The sequence below is a fragment of the Anolis carolinensis genome, unplaced genomic scaffold, assembly GCF_035594765.1.
Source record: "Anolis carolinensis isolate JA03-04 unplaced genomic scaffold, rAnoCar3.1.pri scaffold_7, whole genome shotgun sequence".
In the NCBI taxonomy this organism is placed as follows: Eukaryota; Metazoa; Chordata; class Lepidosauria; order Squamata; family Dactyloidae; genus Anolis; species Anolis carolinensis.
The window spans coordinates 36,933,686-36,950,614 of record NW_026943818.1 but is presented as its reverse complement, the minus strand read 5'-3'; the positions used below and the strand labels follow the sequence as shown (position 1 = coordinate 36,950,614).

General features: G+C 39.8%; 1 protein-coding gene across 3 annotated transcripts in view; it reads right to left on the bottom strand.

The window, feature by feature from the left end:
• Positions 1-16,929, bottom strand: part of dpp9 (dipeptidyl peptidase 9) — a 39,291-nt gene that overhangs the window by 8,526 nt on the left and 13,836 nt on the right. For 2 of the 3 annotated variants that reach the window (XM_062959056.1, XM_062959054.1), the window contains exons 8-17: positions 16,522-16,650; positions 16,196-16,257; positions 15,953-16,053; positions 14,952-15,129; positions 11,950-12,118; positions 11,654-11,733; positions 9,315-9,467; positions 6,922-7,057; positions 4,195-4,340; positions 1,224-1,370 (exon numbers count right to left, since the gene is read on the bottom strand). In XM_062959056.1, the coding sequence (XP_062815126.1) occupies positions 1,224-1,370; positions 4,195-4,340; positions 6,922-7,057; positions 9,315-9,467; positions 11,654-11,733; positions 11,950-12,118; positions 14,952-15,129; positions 15,953-16,053; positions 16,196-16,257; positions 16,522-16,650 (1,301 nt within the window). The remainder of the gene's footprint in view (positions 1-1,223; positions 1,371-4,194; positions 4,341-6,921; positions 7,058-9,314; positions 9,468-11,653; positions 11,734-11,949; positions 12,119-14,951; positions 15,130-15,952; positions 16,054-16,195; positions 16,258-16,521; positions 16,651-16,929) is intronic. The other variant, XM_062959055.1, reaches the window with a different exon arrangement.

Genomic DNA, 16,929 nt, shown 5'->3' with positions numbered 1-16,929 from the left:
CCCTGCTTTCAAAGTGTTGCTCTTTATTTACTGTTCTGGTTTTAGAGATTATATTGTTCTGTATTATTATACCACAGTAATTATTTCATATTACAGTAGAGTCTCACTTATCCAACATTCGCTTATCCAATGTTCTGGATTATCCAACGCAGTTGGGCTCTTAGTCGTCAGTGTTTTTGTAGTCAATGTTTCCAATACATTGAGATGTTTTGGTGCTAAATTCGTAAATACAGTAATTACTACATAGCATTACCACGCACTGAACTACTTTTTCTGTCAAATCTGTTGTATAACATGATGTTTTGGTGCTTCGTTTGTAAAATCATAACGTAATTTGATGTTTAATAGGTTTTTCCTTAATCCCCCCTTATTATCCAACATATTTGCTTATCCAACGTTCTGCCTGTCTGTTTATGTTGGATAAGTATAATATAATCCAGTTCTACTGTATATTTATAATCTTATATTATCTGCTTAGAACTGGATTATATGAGGCCCCTTCTACACAGCTGGATAAAATGCACACTGAAGTGGATTATATGGCAGTGTGGAGTCAAGATAATCCAGTTCAAAGCAGATAATATAAGATTATAAATGGGTGATATAGCTGTGTGAAAGGGCCTTGAGTCTACACTGCCACATAATCCAGTTAAAATCAGATAATCTGTATTTTATAGGCACTGTGAAAGAGGCCTAAGTGAGGCCTAACTGTGCCTGTCCCCTGGGCTGAGTGGGTTGCTAGGAGACCAAGTGGGCGGAGCTTAGCCTTCTAACTGGCAGCAATAGGATAAAAACAATTATTACTCTGCCTCTAATTAGGAATTTATTTTTCTTTTCTTTTTGTTGTATGAACGTAGAGGCATGGATGAGGGGTTGTGCTGCCAAGTTGAGTGTTTCTGGAATGTGTAGTTTTGTTGTTTTGTCCTAGGCCAAAATTTCATTACCCTTTTATATATATAGATATATAGATTTGGATTATTGTTTGGTCCTCACCTTTTTGCTAAACCTTTTTGGATTACGTATTTTCCTTTCTTATTCCTGATTTTTATATGTTTTTTATTTATCTGTTTTTACAATAAACTGTTTGTTTATATTCCTGGACTCTTGTGTGGTTCACTGGCCATAGGTGTTTCCAGGCCTGGAGTGCAACACATCCCTCCTCCAAGCATGCACAATCCCCATAGGAAAGGGGGAACTTTTCTTAGCGACGCAGAGCAACTCACCATCTGGTTCTTGAGGGCCCCTTCGAACTTAAGGCCTCGCTGGCAGGAGCCCCGGCCGTCAATCACCACGACAGCATAGCCGAGGGAAGCCAGAGTATTGAGCCGTAGGTACTTGATGCCTTTGAAGGAGTTGTTTACTAACTGGACCTGCAAAGGGTGGAGGAAAAGCAATCAGAGAGAGAGAGAGAAAAAGGATTACCACCTCATCCATTTCATAGGAAGTCTGCTACAAAACAGGAGCTTTTTTGTTGAGTTCCAGAGAAGCAGACGAATGGCCTGCCTCAGGGGAGCATAATTGCTCCATAAATGTTTAACGTTTACACAAATGATCAGCCATTACCAGTACGGACAGAAAATTTAATCTATGCTGATGATCATGCCATCAATGCTCAAGCAGAGAGCTTTGAAATGGTTGAACAGAAGCTCTCCAAAACTTTAGGTCAGGGGTCCTCAAATGTTTTAAGTGGAGGACCGATTCACAGTCCCTCAGACTGTTGGTGGGCTGGACTAGGATGAAATAGTCCAAAATTAGGATTGTTGTTGTTGTGTGCCTTCAAGTCATTTCAGACTTAGGTCAACCCTAAGTCTAAGGTTTAGGACAGAGGCCAAGTCAAGGACCCTGGAGGGCCTTAGTTTGGGGACCCCTGATCTAGATGGTCTCATAAGACCATAGGTAAGCAAAGAGACCTCCAAAGACCATCTAGATGGTTTCATAAGGCCACAGGTAAGGAAAGAGACCCCCCAAAGCCATCTAGATGATCTCATCAGGCCATCAAAAGACCATAGATAAGGAAAGGAACCCTCAAAGACCATCTACATGATTTCACAAGACTATAGGTAAGGAAAGGGGCCCCCAAAGGCCATCCAGATGATCTCATATGACCATAGGTAAGAAAAGAGACCTCCAAAGACCAGGTAGACTTAGGTCAACCCTAAGACTAAAGTTTAGTACAGGGGCCAGGTCAATGACTTTGGAGGGCCTTAGTTTGGTGTCCCCTGACACGATCTCATAAGACCATCGGTAAGCAAAGAGACCTCCAAAGACCATCTAGATGATCTCATCAAGTCATCAGAAGACCATAGATAAGGAAAGGGACCCTCAAAGACCATCTAGATCAGGGGTCCCCAAACTAAGGCCCAGGGGCCGGATGCGGCCCTCCAAGGTCATTTACCTGGCCCTCGCCCCCAGTTTTAGACTTAGGCTCGCCCAAAGTCAGAAATGACTTGAAGGCACACAACAACAACAACAACAACAACAACAACAAAAACAACAATCCTAATTAACTTGATTATCTCATTGGCCACAAGCAGGCCCACGCTTCCCATTGAAATCCTGGTAGGATTATGTAGCTTAAAATTGTTTTTGTTTTTAAATATTGTATTGTTCTTCATTTACTAATATTATGCTATGGTAATAATATCATATATTGTGTACCTATATACATATAATATTGATAATATTATTATAATGTAATACCATATAATACTAATAATAATACAATATAATATTAATTATATATTAAATGTAATATTATTAGTATTACAGTATAGTGGTATAGTACAAAATAGTAATATATAATGCTAATATTGTGCTGTGCTAATACAATATATTGTATGTACATACAACTTGTAAACTGCTCTGAGCCTGAGTGGGTGGGGTATACATGTAGTAAACAAACAAACAAACAAACAATTGTTGGGGGTTTTTTGCACTACAAATAAGACATGTGCAGTGTGCATAGGGATTTGTTCATTTTTTTTTCAAATGATAATTCGGCCCCTCAACAGTCTGAGGGACCATGAACCGGCCCTCCACTTAAAAAGTTTGGGGACCCCTAATCTAGATGGTTTCATAAGACCATCGGTAAGGAAAGGGACCCCTAAAGGCCATTTAGACAATCTCCTAAAACCATAGGTAAGGCCATCTGGACGTTCTCATAGGACCATAGGTAAGGAAAGTGACCTCCAAAAGCCATCTAGATGGTCTCATACGGCCGTAGCTAAGCAAAGAGACCTTCCAAGACGATCTAGACGATCTCATAAGACCATAGGTAAGCAAAGAGACCTCCAAAGACCATCTAGATGGTTTCATAAGACCATAGATAAGGAAAGGGACCCCTAAAGCCCATTTAGACAATCTCCTAAAACCATAGGTAAGGCCATCTAGACGATCATAGGTAAGGAAAGTGACCTCCAAAAGCCATCTAGTTGGTCTCATAAGGCCGTAGCTAAGCAAAGAGACCTCCAAAGACCATCGAGACGATCTCATAAGGCCGTAGCTAAGCAAAGAGACCTCCAAAGACCATCTAGATGATCTCATAAGACCATAGGTAAGCAAAGAGACCTCCAAAGACCATCTAGATGATCTCATAAGACCATAGGTAAGCAAAGAGACCTCCAAAGACCATCTAGATGATCTCATAAGACCATAGGTAAGCAAAGAGACCTCCACAGACCATCGAGACGATCTCATAAGACCATAGGTAAGCAAAGAGACCTTCAAAGACCATCTAGATGATCTCATAAGACCATAGGTAAGCAAAGAGACCTCCAAAGACCATCGAGATGATCTCATAAGACCATAGGTAAGCAAAGAGACCTTCAAAGACCATCTAGATGATCTCATAAGACCATAGGTAAGCAAAGAGACCTCCAAAGATCAGATAGACTTAGGTCAACCCTAAGTCTAAAGTTTAGGACAGGGGCCAGGTAAGTGATCTTGGAGGGCCGCCTCCGGCCCACGGGCCTTAGTTTAGGGAACCCTGCTTTAGGTGCTCTTTAATGCCTATTTCAAAGCATACAATAGTCTAAGGTAGATTGCAGCTCCTTTTTGCTATCAATAACAGATCCCTATGATTGGTTTGCACTCGCCGCTGGCCAATTATGGCCGAAAGGGCTGGCCTTCCTTCCTTCAAAACGGGGTTGATTTTTTTGTCACTTGAGACCTGTCACCGCGCCCGTCATGTTCTACCTGAGGCCCTCCGTACACGAAGAGGACGGTGGGGTGCTTCTTCCCCGGCTGGAGGTCGTGAGGTTTGTACACCATCCCGTACAGCTCGACGTCCGACTGGGTGCGGAAGTGGAAGATTTCCGGCGGGATGTAGTCGGCGGGGCAGCCTGCAGAGAGGCCAAAGGGAGGAGGAGGGGGAGGAAAGGGTCAGCAGGGGGATCCAAGCGCAAAACAAGCTCAAATTAGAAACATGGGGAAAAGGTCTAACGCAAATGCCCACTCAATATGTTATTTTCTTTCGCTCGTGAGTGGGTTCTTCTTTGTATATACAGTGACTAGCTGTGCCCAGCTACGCACTGCTGTGACAAAGTGTGGTGGTATGGGAAATAAAGTATTGAGGAATTGGTGGTTGTTAGTATATGTGGCTGAGGTGGTTGCCAGGACATGAAGGGGCTACCTTTATGACTGGCAGCCAGGGGAAGAACAGCTCTTCCTCGTCCTGTCATTTGAACTTTATTTTTCTAGGTTTTTTTATTGATAGACATAGATGGGATGACTATGTCTTTTGTGGCCAAATTTGGTGTGATTTGGTTCAGTGGTTTTGTTGTTTACTCCATGGGAAAGACGCACATTACATTTTTATATATATAGATTTTCGCTGGCTCGTTTTGGGTCCATCCGTATCAAAGCTGGCAACTAAATCTGAATCCTGAACTTGTTAAAATCGGATGGCTGACATGGAACGTTTGGAAAGCTCAAAAGATGATAGCGAACTACATTAAATTGAGGCATCAGAAGGTTAAATGTTTATGAATATTTACCATATCTCAAAGAAAAACAGTAAACTAGCTCTGTAAGTGGGAAAGCAGGGTCAAGAAAAACAATATGATATTAACAATAACTTAAAAATAATAATAATAATAATAAACACTTCATTAGTACCCTACCCTATCTACAACATAGTAACAGGCAAACATTCAACGTCTATATAAACAATGAAGAGCTATAGATCTATAATGATATATACTAATTTCACATATGCATTTCCCCCTGAAATGTTTGCAAATCCTTTCTTTCCATATGTGCATTCCCCTCCTGCAGTATTTGCAAGCCTGATATATCTATATTCATATGTATCTATCTAGACATCTCTCTATATAGAGATAATTATGTCTGTACAGGATTTGGAAAGACTTGCAAACATGTGAGGCGAAAATTCATATATAAAAATAATGTATACACATAGATACAGATATACAGGTACATTGAAATCTCTAGATATCTATATGTTTATAGGATTTGCAAAGACTTGCAAACATGACGGGGAAATTCATATGTAAAATTAATATAGATAGATGGATAGATAAAAATATTTAGGTACCGTATATACTCGAGTATAAGCCAACATGAATATAAGCCGAGGCACCTAATTTTACCACCAAAAAACTGGGAAAACATTTGACTCCAGTATAAGCCAAGGGTGGTAAATTTCAGAAATAAAAATAGATACTAATAAAATTGCATTAACTGAGGCATCAGCAGGTTAAATATTTTTCAATATTTACGTAAAGCTCAAATTTAAGATAAGACTGTCCAACTCTGTTCCAATCATTATTCTCATCTTCTTCAATGTAAATGTGCTCATGTGTCCTTTTAATAATAATAGTCAAATAATACATGTCATAATAATAATAATAAATACAGGAAAATAATACATGTAATAATAAATAGAGTAAAATAATAAATGCAATAATAATAAGATCAGAGTGAAATAATAAATGTATTAATAATAATAAAAATACAGTAAAATAAATGTAATAGTAGCAACAATAATAGAGAAAAATAATAAATGTAATAATACCAATAATAATAGAGAAAAATAATAAATGTACCATATATTATTGAGTATAAGCTGACCCAAATATAAGCCAACTGGGACCCTCACCCGAGTATAAGCCAAGGGGGGCTTTTTCAGTCTTAAAAAAGGGCTGAAAAAGTAGGCTTATAATCGAGTATATACAGCATGTATATCTATCTATCTATCTATCTATCTATCTATCTATATATATAAATGTAATCTGCATTTTTCCCATGGAGTAAACAACAAAACCACTGAACCAAATCATACCAAATTGGTCACAAAATGCATAGTCATCCAACCTATGTCATTCAATAAAAAACCCTAGAAAAACAAAGTCTAAATAACAGAAAAACCCCCAGATTACTTACCATGCCCCCCTCTTAACAAAAGGGATGAAAAACTAGGCTTATACTCGAGTATATACAGTATATAGGAATTGCAAAGGCTTACAGTGGGAAATGGCTATATATCTGTAGCAGAGATTAACAAATATTTCAGGGGGAAATATTCTTCGTGACTTGCAAGGGCTTCTTTCCCTTTTCAAAACATTCCCTTGGTTAAGAGCAAGGGAGGCTTTGATATTAAGAGCAAGGGAGGCTTTGGAAGAGTAAACACTGATAAGTAAGGAGATAAATATATTATATATTGCAAGCAATAGGCTCCAGGCTCTGCTGCCCGGCTTAACCTTGACCGGATTATAAGCCGTGGGAGGCTTTTTTAGCTCATAAAAAGGGCTGAAAAACCCGGCTTATCTTCGAGTATATACGGTAACTCAGAAATGTACAAAGACCCTCAAAACCACTTTGTGGGGATCCGTTGTATTTGAAAACACATTTTAGGGGGGAAAGGAGTCAAGGAGACGAGAAGCAAGAGGGACGGAGACTCACTGGCGGCTTCCATCATGCTGGCCCAAAACCTGGGCTGCTTGTGGAGGGGATCCTCGTCGGAGCCGCTGAGCTTGTAAACATGGACGCAGGGAGGAGTGCTCACGCTGCTGTAATGGCTGATAAACATGTCGAAGTTCTGCAGGGGACGGGAAGAGGCACAAGTCAGAACAGCTCCCGGCATCTCGGGCTTCAATGACACTTATTACTATGCAGTGGTACCTTGAGTTAAGAGTTTAATTCATTCCATGACTGGGCTCTTAACGCTAATCTCTCTTATTACAAAGCAAATTTTCCCAAAACAGACAAGAGCACAAGGTACGAGGCATGCAGGCTGCTCTCTTGAAGCCTTAAAGCTATTATAATTATTACACTATTCTAATTGTATATTTATATTACATGTAATATTACTAATAATATTGCAATATTGTAGTATAGTACAATATAATAATATATCATGCTTATATAGTGCTTATATTGTGCTATACTAATAATATAATATATTGTATGTACAGTAGAGTCTCACTTATCCAACATAAACAGGCCGGCATAATGTTGAATGAGCAAATATGTTGGATAATAAGGAAGGATTAAGGAAAAGCCTATTAAACATCAAATTAGGTTATGATTTTACAAATTAAGCACCAAAACATCATGTTATACAACAAATTTGACAGAAAAAGTAGTTCAATACGGAGTAATGCTATGTAGTAATTACTGTATTTATGAATTTAGCACCAAAATATCATGATGTATTGAAAACATTGACTACAAAAATGCGTTGGATAATCCAGAACGTTGGATAAGCGAATGTTGGATAAGTGAGACTCTACTGTATATATAACTTGAAAGCTGCCCTGAGTCCCCTTCGGGGTGAGAAGGGCGGGATATAAATGTCGCTAATAATAAATAAATAAATAAATAAAGTCCTATATTCTGGCCTTGTTTTTATTTATGTTGCACTTTGAAATGGTCATATGACTGGTCAAACAAATAAATTATTATTATTATTATTATTATTATTATTATTATTATTATTATTATTATTATTATCATTATATTCTGGCACTAGAGCTCCCTCTGGCGTGCACAGCTGGTTAGTAGCCAGCTGCAATAAATTGCTGACCGACCGTTAAAAAGCCTAGCTTGTTGTTGACCTAAGCAACCCAAAAGACAGTTGCATCTGTCAAGTAAGAAATTTAGGTACCGCTTTATGCGGGGAGGCTAATTTAAATCATTTACGACACCATAAAAACGTCCAGCAGTGTGTGGAAGAATGAGGAAGTATTCCATCAAGGAGTCGGTGTCACAGCAGCTCCCCCTGTGGCCGGAATTGAGCATACTCTCATGAAGCCGGAAGCTGGAAAATGTTAAATTGCCTCTGTGTCTGTGTCTGTATGTCGTATGCCTAATGGAATTGAATGTTTGCCATATATGTTCATTGTGATCCACTCTGAGAAGGGCAGAATATAAATATTTGTTTATTTACTACATTTATACCCCGCCCTCTCTCACCCCGAAGGGGACTCAGAGCGGCTTACAAGTTATATGTACATACTCAGCTGGAACCTCAGATTGACTCTGATGAGGACGATGGGATTCAGGTTCACAATCAGGTTCAAAATGTTCCTGTTGTAGAAGATGAGGGAGTGCTAGTTCATTTTTCCACAGCAAATAATGATGTTGATGATACTGAAACTAGCCAGGTGCAAATGGACTTGGAAAAGGAGGACAGTTCTCAGTCTGATAATGAGGCTCAGCAAACTAAAGAGCAGGCTGACCTTGATGAAACAGGCTCCTTAGATCGAGCTGACCGTTTGGAATTCAGGGTTCAGAGGAGTGTGAGAATTGCAAACAAGAGGGAGGTTAGAGGCTAGAGAAATGCTTTCATGCTTTGCAAAGGGTATTAAAGCAATGTGTTTGGAGACAAACCTTTGTCAAAGCAACTTTCGTTCAACCAAGAAGCAAGCTCTTGTTTTCCTGGATTACCTTGCAGCTTTTGTGTTCATGTTCTTGGGACTTTGCCATGCTCTATTGGGACTTTGTTTATTCCTCGTGATGTCTGGATTTATTCCCTGTGGCTTTATTTTGTAACCATTTTGTGGAACTTTACTTTTGCTTTTAAAGAACCTTTTAATCTTCTACTTTCTAATAAACTAAAAAGACTTCAACCTGTGTGCAGTTTGGTGTATATAGCAAGGTGAAGCTAACAATATATTATATCATTAGCATAGCACAATATTAGCATTATATATTACTATATTGTACTGTAAATAAATAAACTCTTAACTCAAAATGCTGCTCTTATGTCAAAACAAGACGATTAACTCTTAAGTTGGGACATTCTTAAGTCGAGATCCCACTGTATTTCTGATTTCTATTCCAGCCAAACAGACCTGGCTCAAGGAGCAGCTGTGGGAGAAGCCCAAGGTGGTGAGCCGGACCACTTCGCTGGGCGATTCGTAGCTGACCACATAGAGATGATGCTCCAGAGGAGTGTCCTTTGTGCCCTGGAAGTAGACCAGTTTGGTTTCTTCGTTCACCCAAATCTGCAGAGAGAACGGGCAAAGGAAAGTTTTGATAAGATCAGAAAGAAAATCACTCTTGTTGTAGGTCGAGAGGGCTTGGAAGTGTGTCTTCCTGCCTGGCCAAAGGGAGTTGGACTGGATGGCCTTCGGGAGTCCCTTTCCACTCTAGGATTCTATCAAATGTCACATTGAAATACAGCAAACAGCAAGCTCTCTGGAGCTGTGGAGACATTTATGGATGGATGGTCCTGGTTCTTGTTGTTATGATTATTATTATTATATACTAGCTGTGCCCGGCCACGTGTTGCTGTGGCGTAGTCTGCTGGTTTTGAAAAAGTAATGAGGAAGTGGTGGTATTTAACATATATGTCATGAAAATATAATGTCATGAAATATATTATGTGTGGGTATGAATGAGTTGAATGGAAGGAATAATAATAATAATAATAATAATAATAATAATAATAATAATAATAATAAATATTTATATACCCTCAGGGGACTCAGGGCGGTTTTCAACATGATAAAAACAGAACCATAGAACAATTTAAACACGATACAAGTAATAAACATAAATACACAACATATTATTGATTGATTGATTGATTGAATACATTTATATCCCGCCCTTCTCACCCCGAAGGCGACTCAGAGCAGCTTACAAATTAAATTTACATGCAATATTATATTATTAGCATAGCACAATACTGGCAATAAATTACCATATTGTACTATATCTATATATTGTAATATTATTATTAATAATATTAATAAAGATACAATCCAACAATTAAAAAAAACCCTAGTAACAATACTCCATATAATGGCTATTATATTATTAGCATAGCACAATGTAAGCACTATATATTACTATATTGTACTATACCTATATTGTAATATTATTAGTAACTGTAACTGCAAACTTTTATTACGGTCAATGACCAGCTCGTAATATTATTAGTAATATTACATGTAATACATAATAATAATAATAATAATAATAATAATAATAATAATAATAAAACTTTATTTATAACCCGCCACCATCTCCCCAATGGGGACTCGGGGCGGCTTACATGGGGCCATGCCCAGACATGATACAATATAACAAAATAAAACAATATATCATAACACAATATAATAATACAAAAATAATCATATACATTACAACGCAAATCAGAGCAGACAGGGCGTGTCTATTAGTGTACTATTATTATTGTTATTATATTGTATTACATTATAATATTATCAATATTATGTGTATAAACAATCTATTATCGGTATAGCATAATGTTAATATTTTATATTATTACATTGTTATATTGACACAGGAGCATTATATATTACTATATTGTACTATACCTATATTGCAATATTATTAGTAATAATACATGTAATATATAATATACAATTACAATAGTGTATTATTATTATGTTGTATTACATATAATATAATGAATGAATAATATAATGAATATATTATAATAATATAAGGAAGGAAGGAAGGAATAGGAGCTAAATTTTGGAGACACCATTCAAAAATATTAAGGCCTGCAGTGACTAACTACCTGCTTGCTAAACTGTAATTAAAAGTTGCTAATGAGAGCTGAAATAGTTGTACTAGCTGCTAAACTGTGTTTTTTGAGTGTTGTTATATTGTGGCCAAATTTGGTGGCATTTGGTCCAGTGGTTTTGTTGTTAATTCGGCCCTAATTGTGCACAGAACATTATATATGCATGCTGTGCCCGGCCACGTGTTGCTGTGGTTTATGGGAATGCTTTGTTGGCCAGGTCGAATAGCAATGAATAGCCTTGCAGTCTCAAAAGCCTGAACCCTGGCTGTACCCCAGTGCCATTGTGGCCGAGGGGGTTGCTAGGAGATGAAGTGGGCGGGGCCTAAAGGGGGCAGGGCCTACCCTTCTGACCAGCAACCAGGGTTGAAAACGGCTCTTCCTCATCCTATAATTTGGACTTGATTTTCCAGGTTTTTTTGTTTGAAAGACATAGCTTGGATGACTATGTCTTTTGTGGCCAAATTTGGTGTGATTTGGTTCAGTGGTTTTGTTGTTTACTCAGTCCTACAAATGTACATTACATTTTAATATATATAGGTAGATAGATTTATGGCCAAAGGAGACTCAAAGCAGCTAACACTAAAAACCGTAACCTAAGATTCAAATATCATTTTTATTATGGTAGAACAATACCTTATAGCCATGTCGCGCGAGAACTTCCCATTCTCCATTCGTGAGAGCGACTTCCTCCTTAAGAGGGCATTTGAAGTCTCCTGGAGATTCGTTTAAAAGGAAAACATTGGAGGGACATTGAGATGAAATTATAAGGAATTGGAACAGAAGCCCAATCTAGTATTTGGAGAGATGCCTCGGCTTGAAGTCAACAACACCCCAGTGGCGGGATTCGGGTCTCTGTCACGGAAACCCTCTCAGAGAAAGACCCCGTTGTCTTATAAGAAACCTCCTGCCACTCGTTGGGGGATTCCCACCTTTACTGGGGACGTAGGTCTGGGTCCAGTCATAGCTGCCCCGCTGCAGGAGGGCCGTGACCCGGTAGAGGTGGCAGAATCCCGTCTTGCACTCGTTGGCCCGGATGAAGCGCAGCTCCTCCTCCTCCTCCCCTTCCGTCTGGGCAAAAGGGTAGAAGATGTCGTGGACCTGGACGAGGAAACGAGGACACGTTCAGACGTGGGTGAACCAATCCAAGATGGGCCTACGGATGCGTGCCAAACACAGCCCGACGGTCACCAAAGGCCTCAGTAAAGTTTTTTGGAAATATGTCATGGCCCGAAAGTACAAAGATTGTGGGACAAAGTTAATTTATACTCAGCAGATTGGACAGGGAATTTAATCTATGCTGACGATCATGCCATCACCGCTCAAGCAGGGAGCTTTGAAAAATGGTTGAACAGAAGCTCTCTGAAGCTTTGGGTGGTCTTACTGACTATCACAGGGAAAACCAGCTGATACCTAATCCATCTAATATGCAGACATGTGCTTTTGATCTTAATAATAATAATAATAACTGCACTACAAACTAGAGCTGACAGCTGGTACAACAAAACACTGCATGGAAAGTTCCTTGACAATAATAAAAATAATAATAATAACTTAATAATAAGTACATAGATGAACTGAAGCTAGATGGGAAAACGGAAACTGAAACCCAGTCTCTGACCAACACTGTCTCTGAAACCCAGTCTCTGACCAACAATATTGGATATTTTCCATCCAGGGCCATCCAGACCAGGCTGGAAGACACCATCCGATCCCTCCTGACAGATGGCCGCTCCAACCGATACTTATGTTGAACAATAATATTGATAATAATAATTCTTACAAAAACAAATCTCGGCTATCAAACATCTAACAAATCTCACAAAATTTCGCATCTCATGTACATGGATGACCTGAAGCTGTATGGGAAAACAGAAACTGAAATCCAGTCTCTGACCAACACTGTCCGAATTATTAGCACTGATATCAGCATGGAGTTTGGTTTGGACAAATGTTCAACAGTGGCATTGAAGAAGGGAAAAATCATTGAAAGTGAAGGCATAAATATGCCTAATGGCGAAACAATAAAGTGTTACCAGAGGCCTATAAATATCTGGGCATATTACAGCTTGAAAACATCAAGCATGAACATGTGAAAACTGTGGTCAGCAAAGAATACACACAAAGGGTCAGAAAAATTCTCAAAAGCAAGCTCAATGGAGGCAACACTATCAAGGCCATAAACACCTGGGCCATACCTGTCATAAGATATACTGCTGGCATCATAAACTGGACACAGGTGGAACTGGACAATTTGGACAGAAAAACAAGAAAACTCATGACCATTCATCATTCCCTGCACCCTCGCAGTGATGTTGACCGGCTATATCTGCCTAGAAGATCAGGGGGCAGAGGACTCTTACAAGTAAAACAAGCCGTCAAAGAAGAAGAACATGCCCTGGCAGAAGATGTAAACAAAGTGAAGAACCTGCTTTGATTGAAGTCAAAAATCAGAAACTCCTCAAAGCACAGCAGACAAAGAATCAGTACAAGAAAACCGCACTACAAACTAGAGCTGACAGCTGGCATAAAAAAAACATTGCATGGAAGGTTCCTTGACAAAATTGAAGGAAAAGCTGATGAGGAGAAGACCTGGCTCTGGCTCACGAATGGGACCCTGAAGAAGGAGACAGAAGGCCTGATCCTTGCAGCCCAGGAGCAAGACATCAGAACAAAGGCAATTAAGGCCAAGATCGAAAAATCAGCTGATGACCCAAAATGCAGACTCTGCAAGGAAACCAACGAAACCATTGATCACATCCTCAACTGCTGTAAGAAAATTGCACAGACAGACTACAAACACAGGCACAACTATGTGGCCCAAATGATTCATTGGAACTTATGCCTAAAGTACCACCTCCCAGCAGTAAAGAACTAGTGGGATCACAAACCTGCAAAAGTATTGGAAAATGAGCACACAAAGATACTGTGGGAATTCCGAATCCAGACTGACAAAGTTCTGGAACACAACACACCAGACATCACAGTTGGGGGATAAAAAAGGTTTGGATCATTGATGTCACCATCCCAGGTGACAGTCGCATTGACGAAAAACAACTGGAAAAACTCAGCCGCTATCAGGACCTCAAGATCGAACTTCAAAGACTCTGGCAGAAACCAGTGCAGGTGGTCCCGGTGGTGATGGGCACACTGGGTGCCATGCCAAAAGATCTCAGCCGGCATTTGGAAACAATAGACATTGACAAAATCACGATCTGCCAACTGCAAAAGGCCACCCGACTGGGATCTGCGTGCATCATCCGAAAATACATCACACAGTCTTAAGACACTTGGGAAGTGTTTGACTTGTGATTCTGTGATGCGAAGTCCAGCATGTCTATCTTGTTTGCTGTGTCATACAATAATAATAATAATAATAATAATAATAATAATAATAATAATACTGGGATCTGCGCGCATCATCCGAAAATACACCACACAGTCCTAGACACTTAGGAACTGTTCGACTTGTGATTCTGTGATGCGAAGTCCAACATGTCTATCTTGTTTGTTGTGTCATAATAAAATAATAATAATAATAATAACTTTATTCTTATATCCCACCTCCATCTCCTCATCTTTATTTATATCCCGCCCTATCTCCTTGAGGGACTCAGAGCCTTTTCCAATACAACAGGAAACATACAACAAGTTAAAACCATACAGCAATTAGAACATAATACCACATAAACATAAATACATAAGACATATAGTCATATAACCAAGATTTAAACCAATGAAGCCTGTGTAAAAAATGAAACCACCAAATGAGCAAGAAAGACCGTGGATGAATGATGAGAAAATATATTCCAGCAATTATACGGAACAGATGAAACTAGAATAAGGAGTATTACAGAACAGACAAGAGCTGTCGTGTATAGAACACGATGTAGATGATGAGGGAGTACAGATCTGGGAACTGGCCTGCCCTTACGTTGATCCAGACGTTGGTGACTTCCTCGTAGATGATGAAGGGGTGGACGCTTTCAGGCACGGCTTTGGCCAACTCCTGGCGCTGCTCCTCGCTCTCCGGGACCGGGATGAAGAGCGCGGGAGGGAAGAGGATGAGCTGGAGGTGCTGCTGGGGCCTGTCCAGGAACATGGCCCAAGCGCTGGGAAAGAAAGAAGGAAAGAGAGAGGGAGAGAAGAGAAGCCACAGATGAAAAGGAGATACACAAGGGTTATGGGCCCAGCACGCTTCTGCTCCACAACTCTGCCTAAATAAGAATGAGCATGATAGAAAGAGTATATGAAAAACATATGATAAAGGTGTTGATATTTGTGAAAAAGAAATGGAAACGGGAGAGGGAAGTGAAATGTAAATAAAGGAAACAAACATGGAAAGGGAGAAAGAGGCCAACGGACTCCAACTGGAGGCTCTCTCCGCCCGCAACTAAGCTTCTAAGCAACTTACTATCGTCCGTCGTGGAGAAGCCACAGATGTAAAGGAAAGGGATGTGAAATGTAAATAAAGGAAACAAACATCAAAAGGGAGAAAGAGGCCAACGGATTCCAACTGGCAGTTCTCTCCACCCACAACTAAGCTTCTAAGCAACTTACTATCGTCCATCGCGGAGAAGCCACAGATGAAAAGGAGAGGGATGTGAAATGTAAATAAAGGAAACAAACATGGAAATCAAAGTTGCAGGCCATCACTTCCTGTCCAAGGTCTCTCCCTTTCATTCAAACCACCCATCCTGAGATGATGCGTCCCTGAGAGGGAGAAAGAGGCCAACGGATTCCAACTGGAGGCTCCCTCCGCCCACAACTAAGCTTCTAAGCAACTTGCTATCATCCGTCATGGAGAAGCCACAGATGAAAAGGAGAGGGAAGTGAAATGTAAATAAAGGAAACAAACATGGAAAGGGAGAAAGAGGCCAACGGATTCCAACTGGAGGCTCCCTCCGCCCACAACTAAGCTTCTAAGTAACTTACTATCGTCCGTCGCGCGTCCACCCGGCCCGAGCGATGTACTCCACGTTTGGGAACATGGTTTCAAAGGGGTGCACCAGCTCCTTGTCCTGGGCGCAGACGATCTACAAACAACAACAACAAAGGCTACGATTTGTTCGTCGCTCGGGAAACCCTCTCCCGCCTTTACCTTTGTGTGTTACTGCTCTATTTCCACAAACTAGAATGACAATATATCCCAAGACAATCCAGTGAAGCCAAGCTAACCTTCCCCTCGCTGTCGGCTTGGAACTCAGCCATCTTGAGGGAGATCTTGGGGTTCTTGCTACCTGAAATAAGAGGGAAAATAATAATAATAATAATAATAATAATAATAATTTATTTTTTCCTTTTTAAAATTTTTTTTACTTAGAACTCTAGAGTTGGGATTCCAAAAGCCTCCCACACCAACCTCCTTCTCCCAGGCAAGAAGACACCATCCAAGCCCTCCAGACAGATAGCCATCCAGCCTTTGCTGGATGAGGAGCCCCGACATGGCAAAATAGAGCCTTACGGTCTTCAACTGCAGTCTTCCTAGGCCTGTTCCCACTGACCTGTTCTGGGATATCTATAGGAATCGGTCTTGCGCTCTTCCAAAGCCGGGGAAGGAACGTGAATGACTTCTACCTCCGACTCGTCTACCTCCTCGTACAGGATCCGTAACGTCTTCCAGCCCTCTGGGCCTCGAAGAAAATGAATTCATACTATTATTATCATTATTACTATTATTATTATTGACACAAAGACACAGTATGACACAACAAATGAGATATATATCCTGGTTTTTGTAATAATTACTGTTATTATTACTATTATTATTAATTATCCACCTCCCCTTGGGGCTCAAGGCGGGGTACAACATGGTTACAACAGGGCATTATGCAAACACATAATAAAAAGATACACACCAGTAATATATAGTATTATATATATTATATATATATATATATAATACCCAGTCT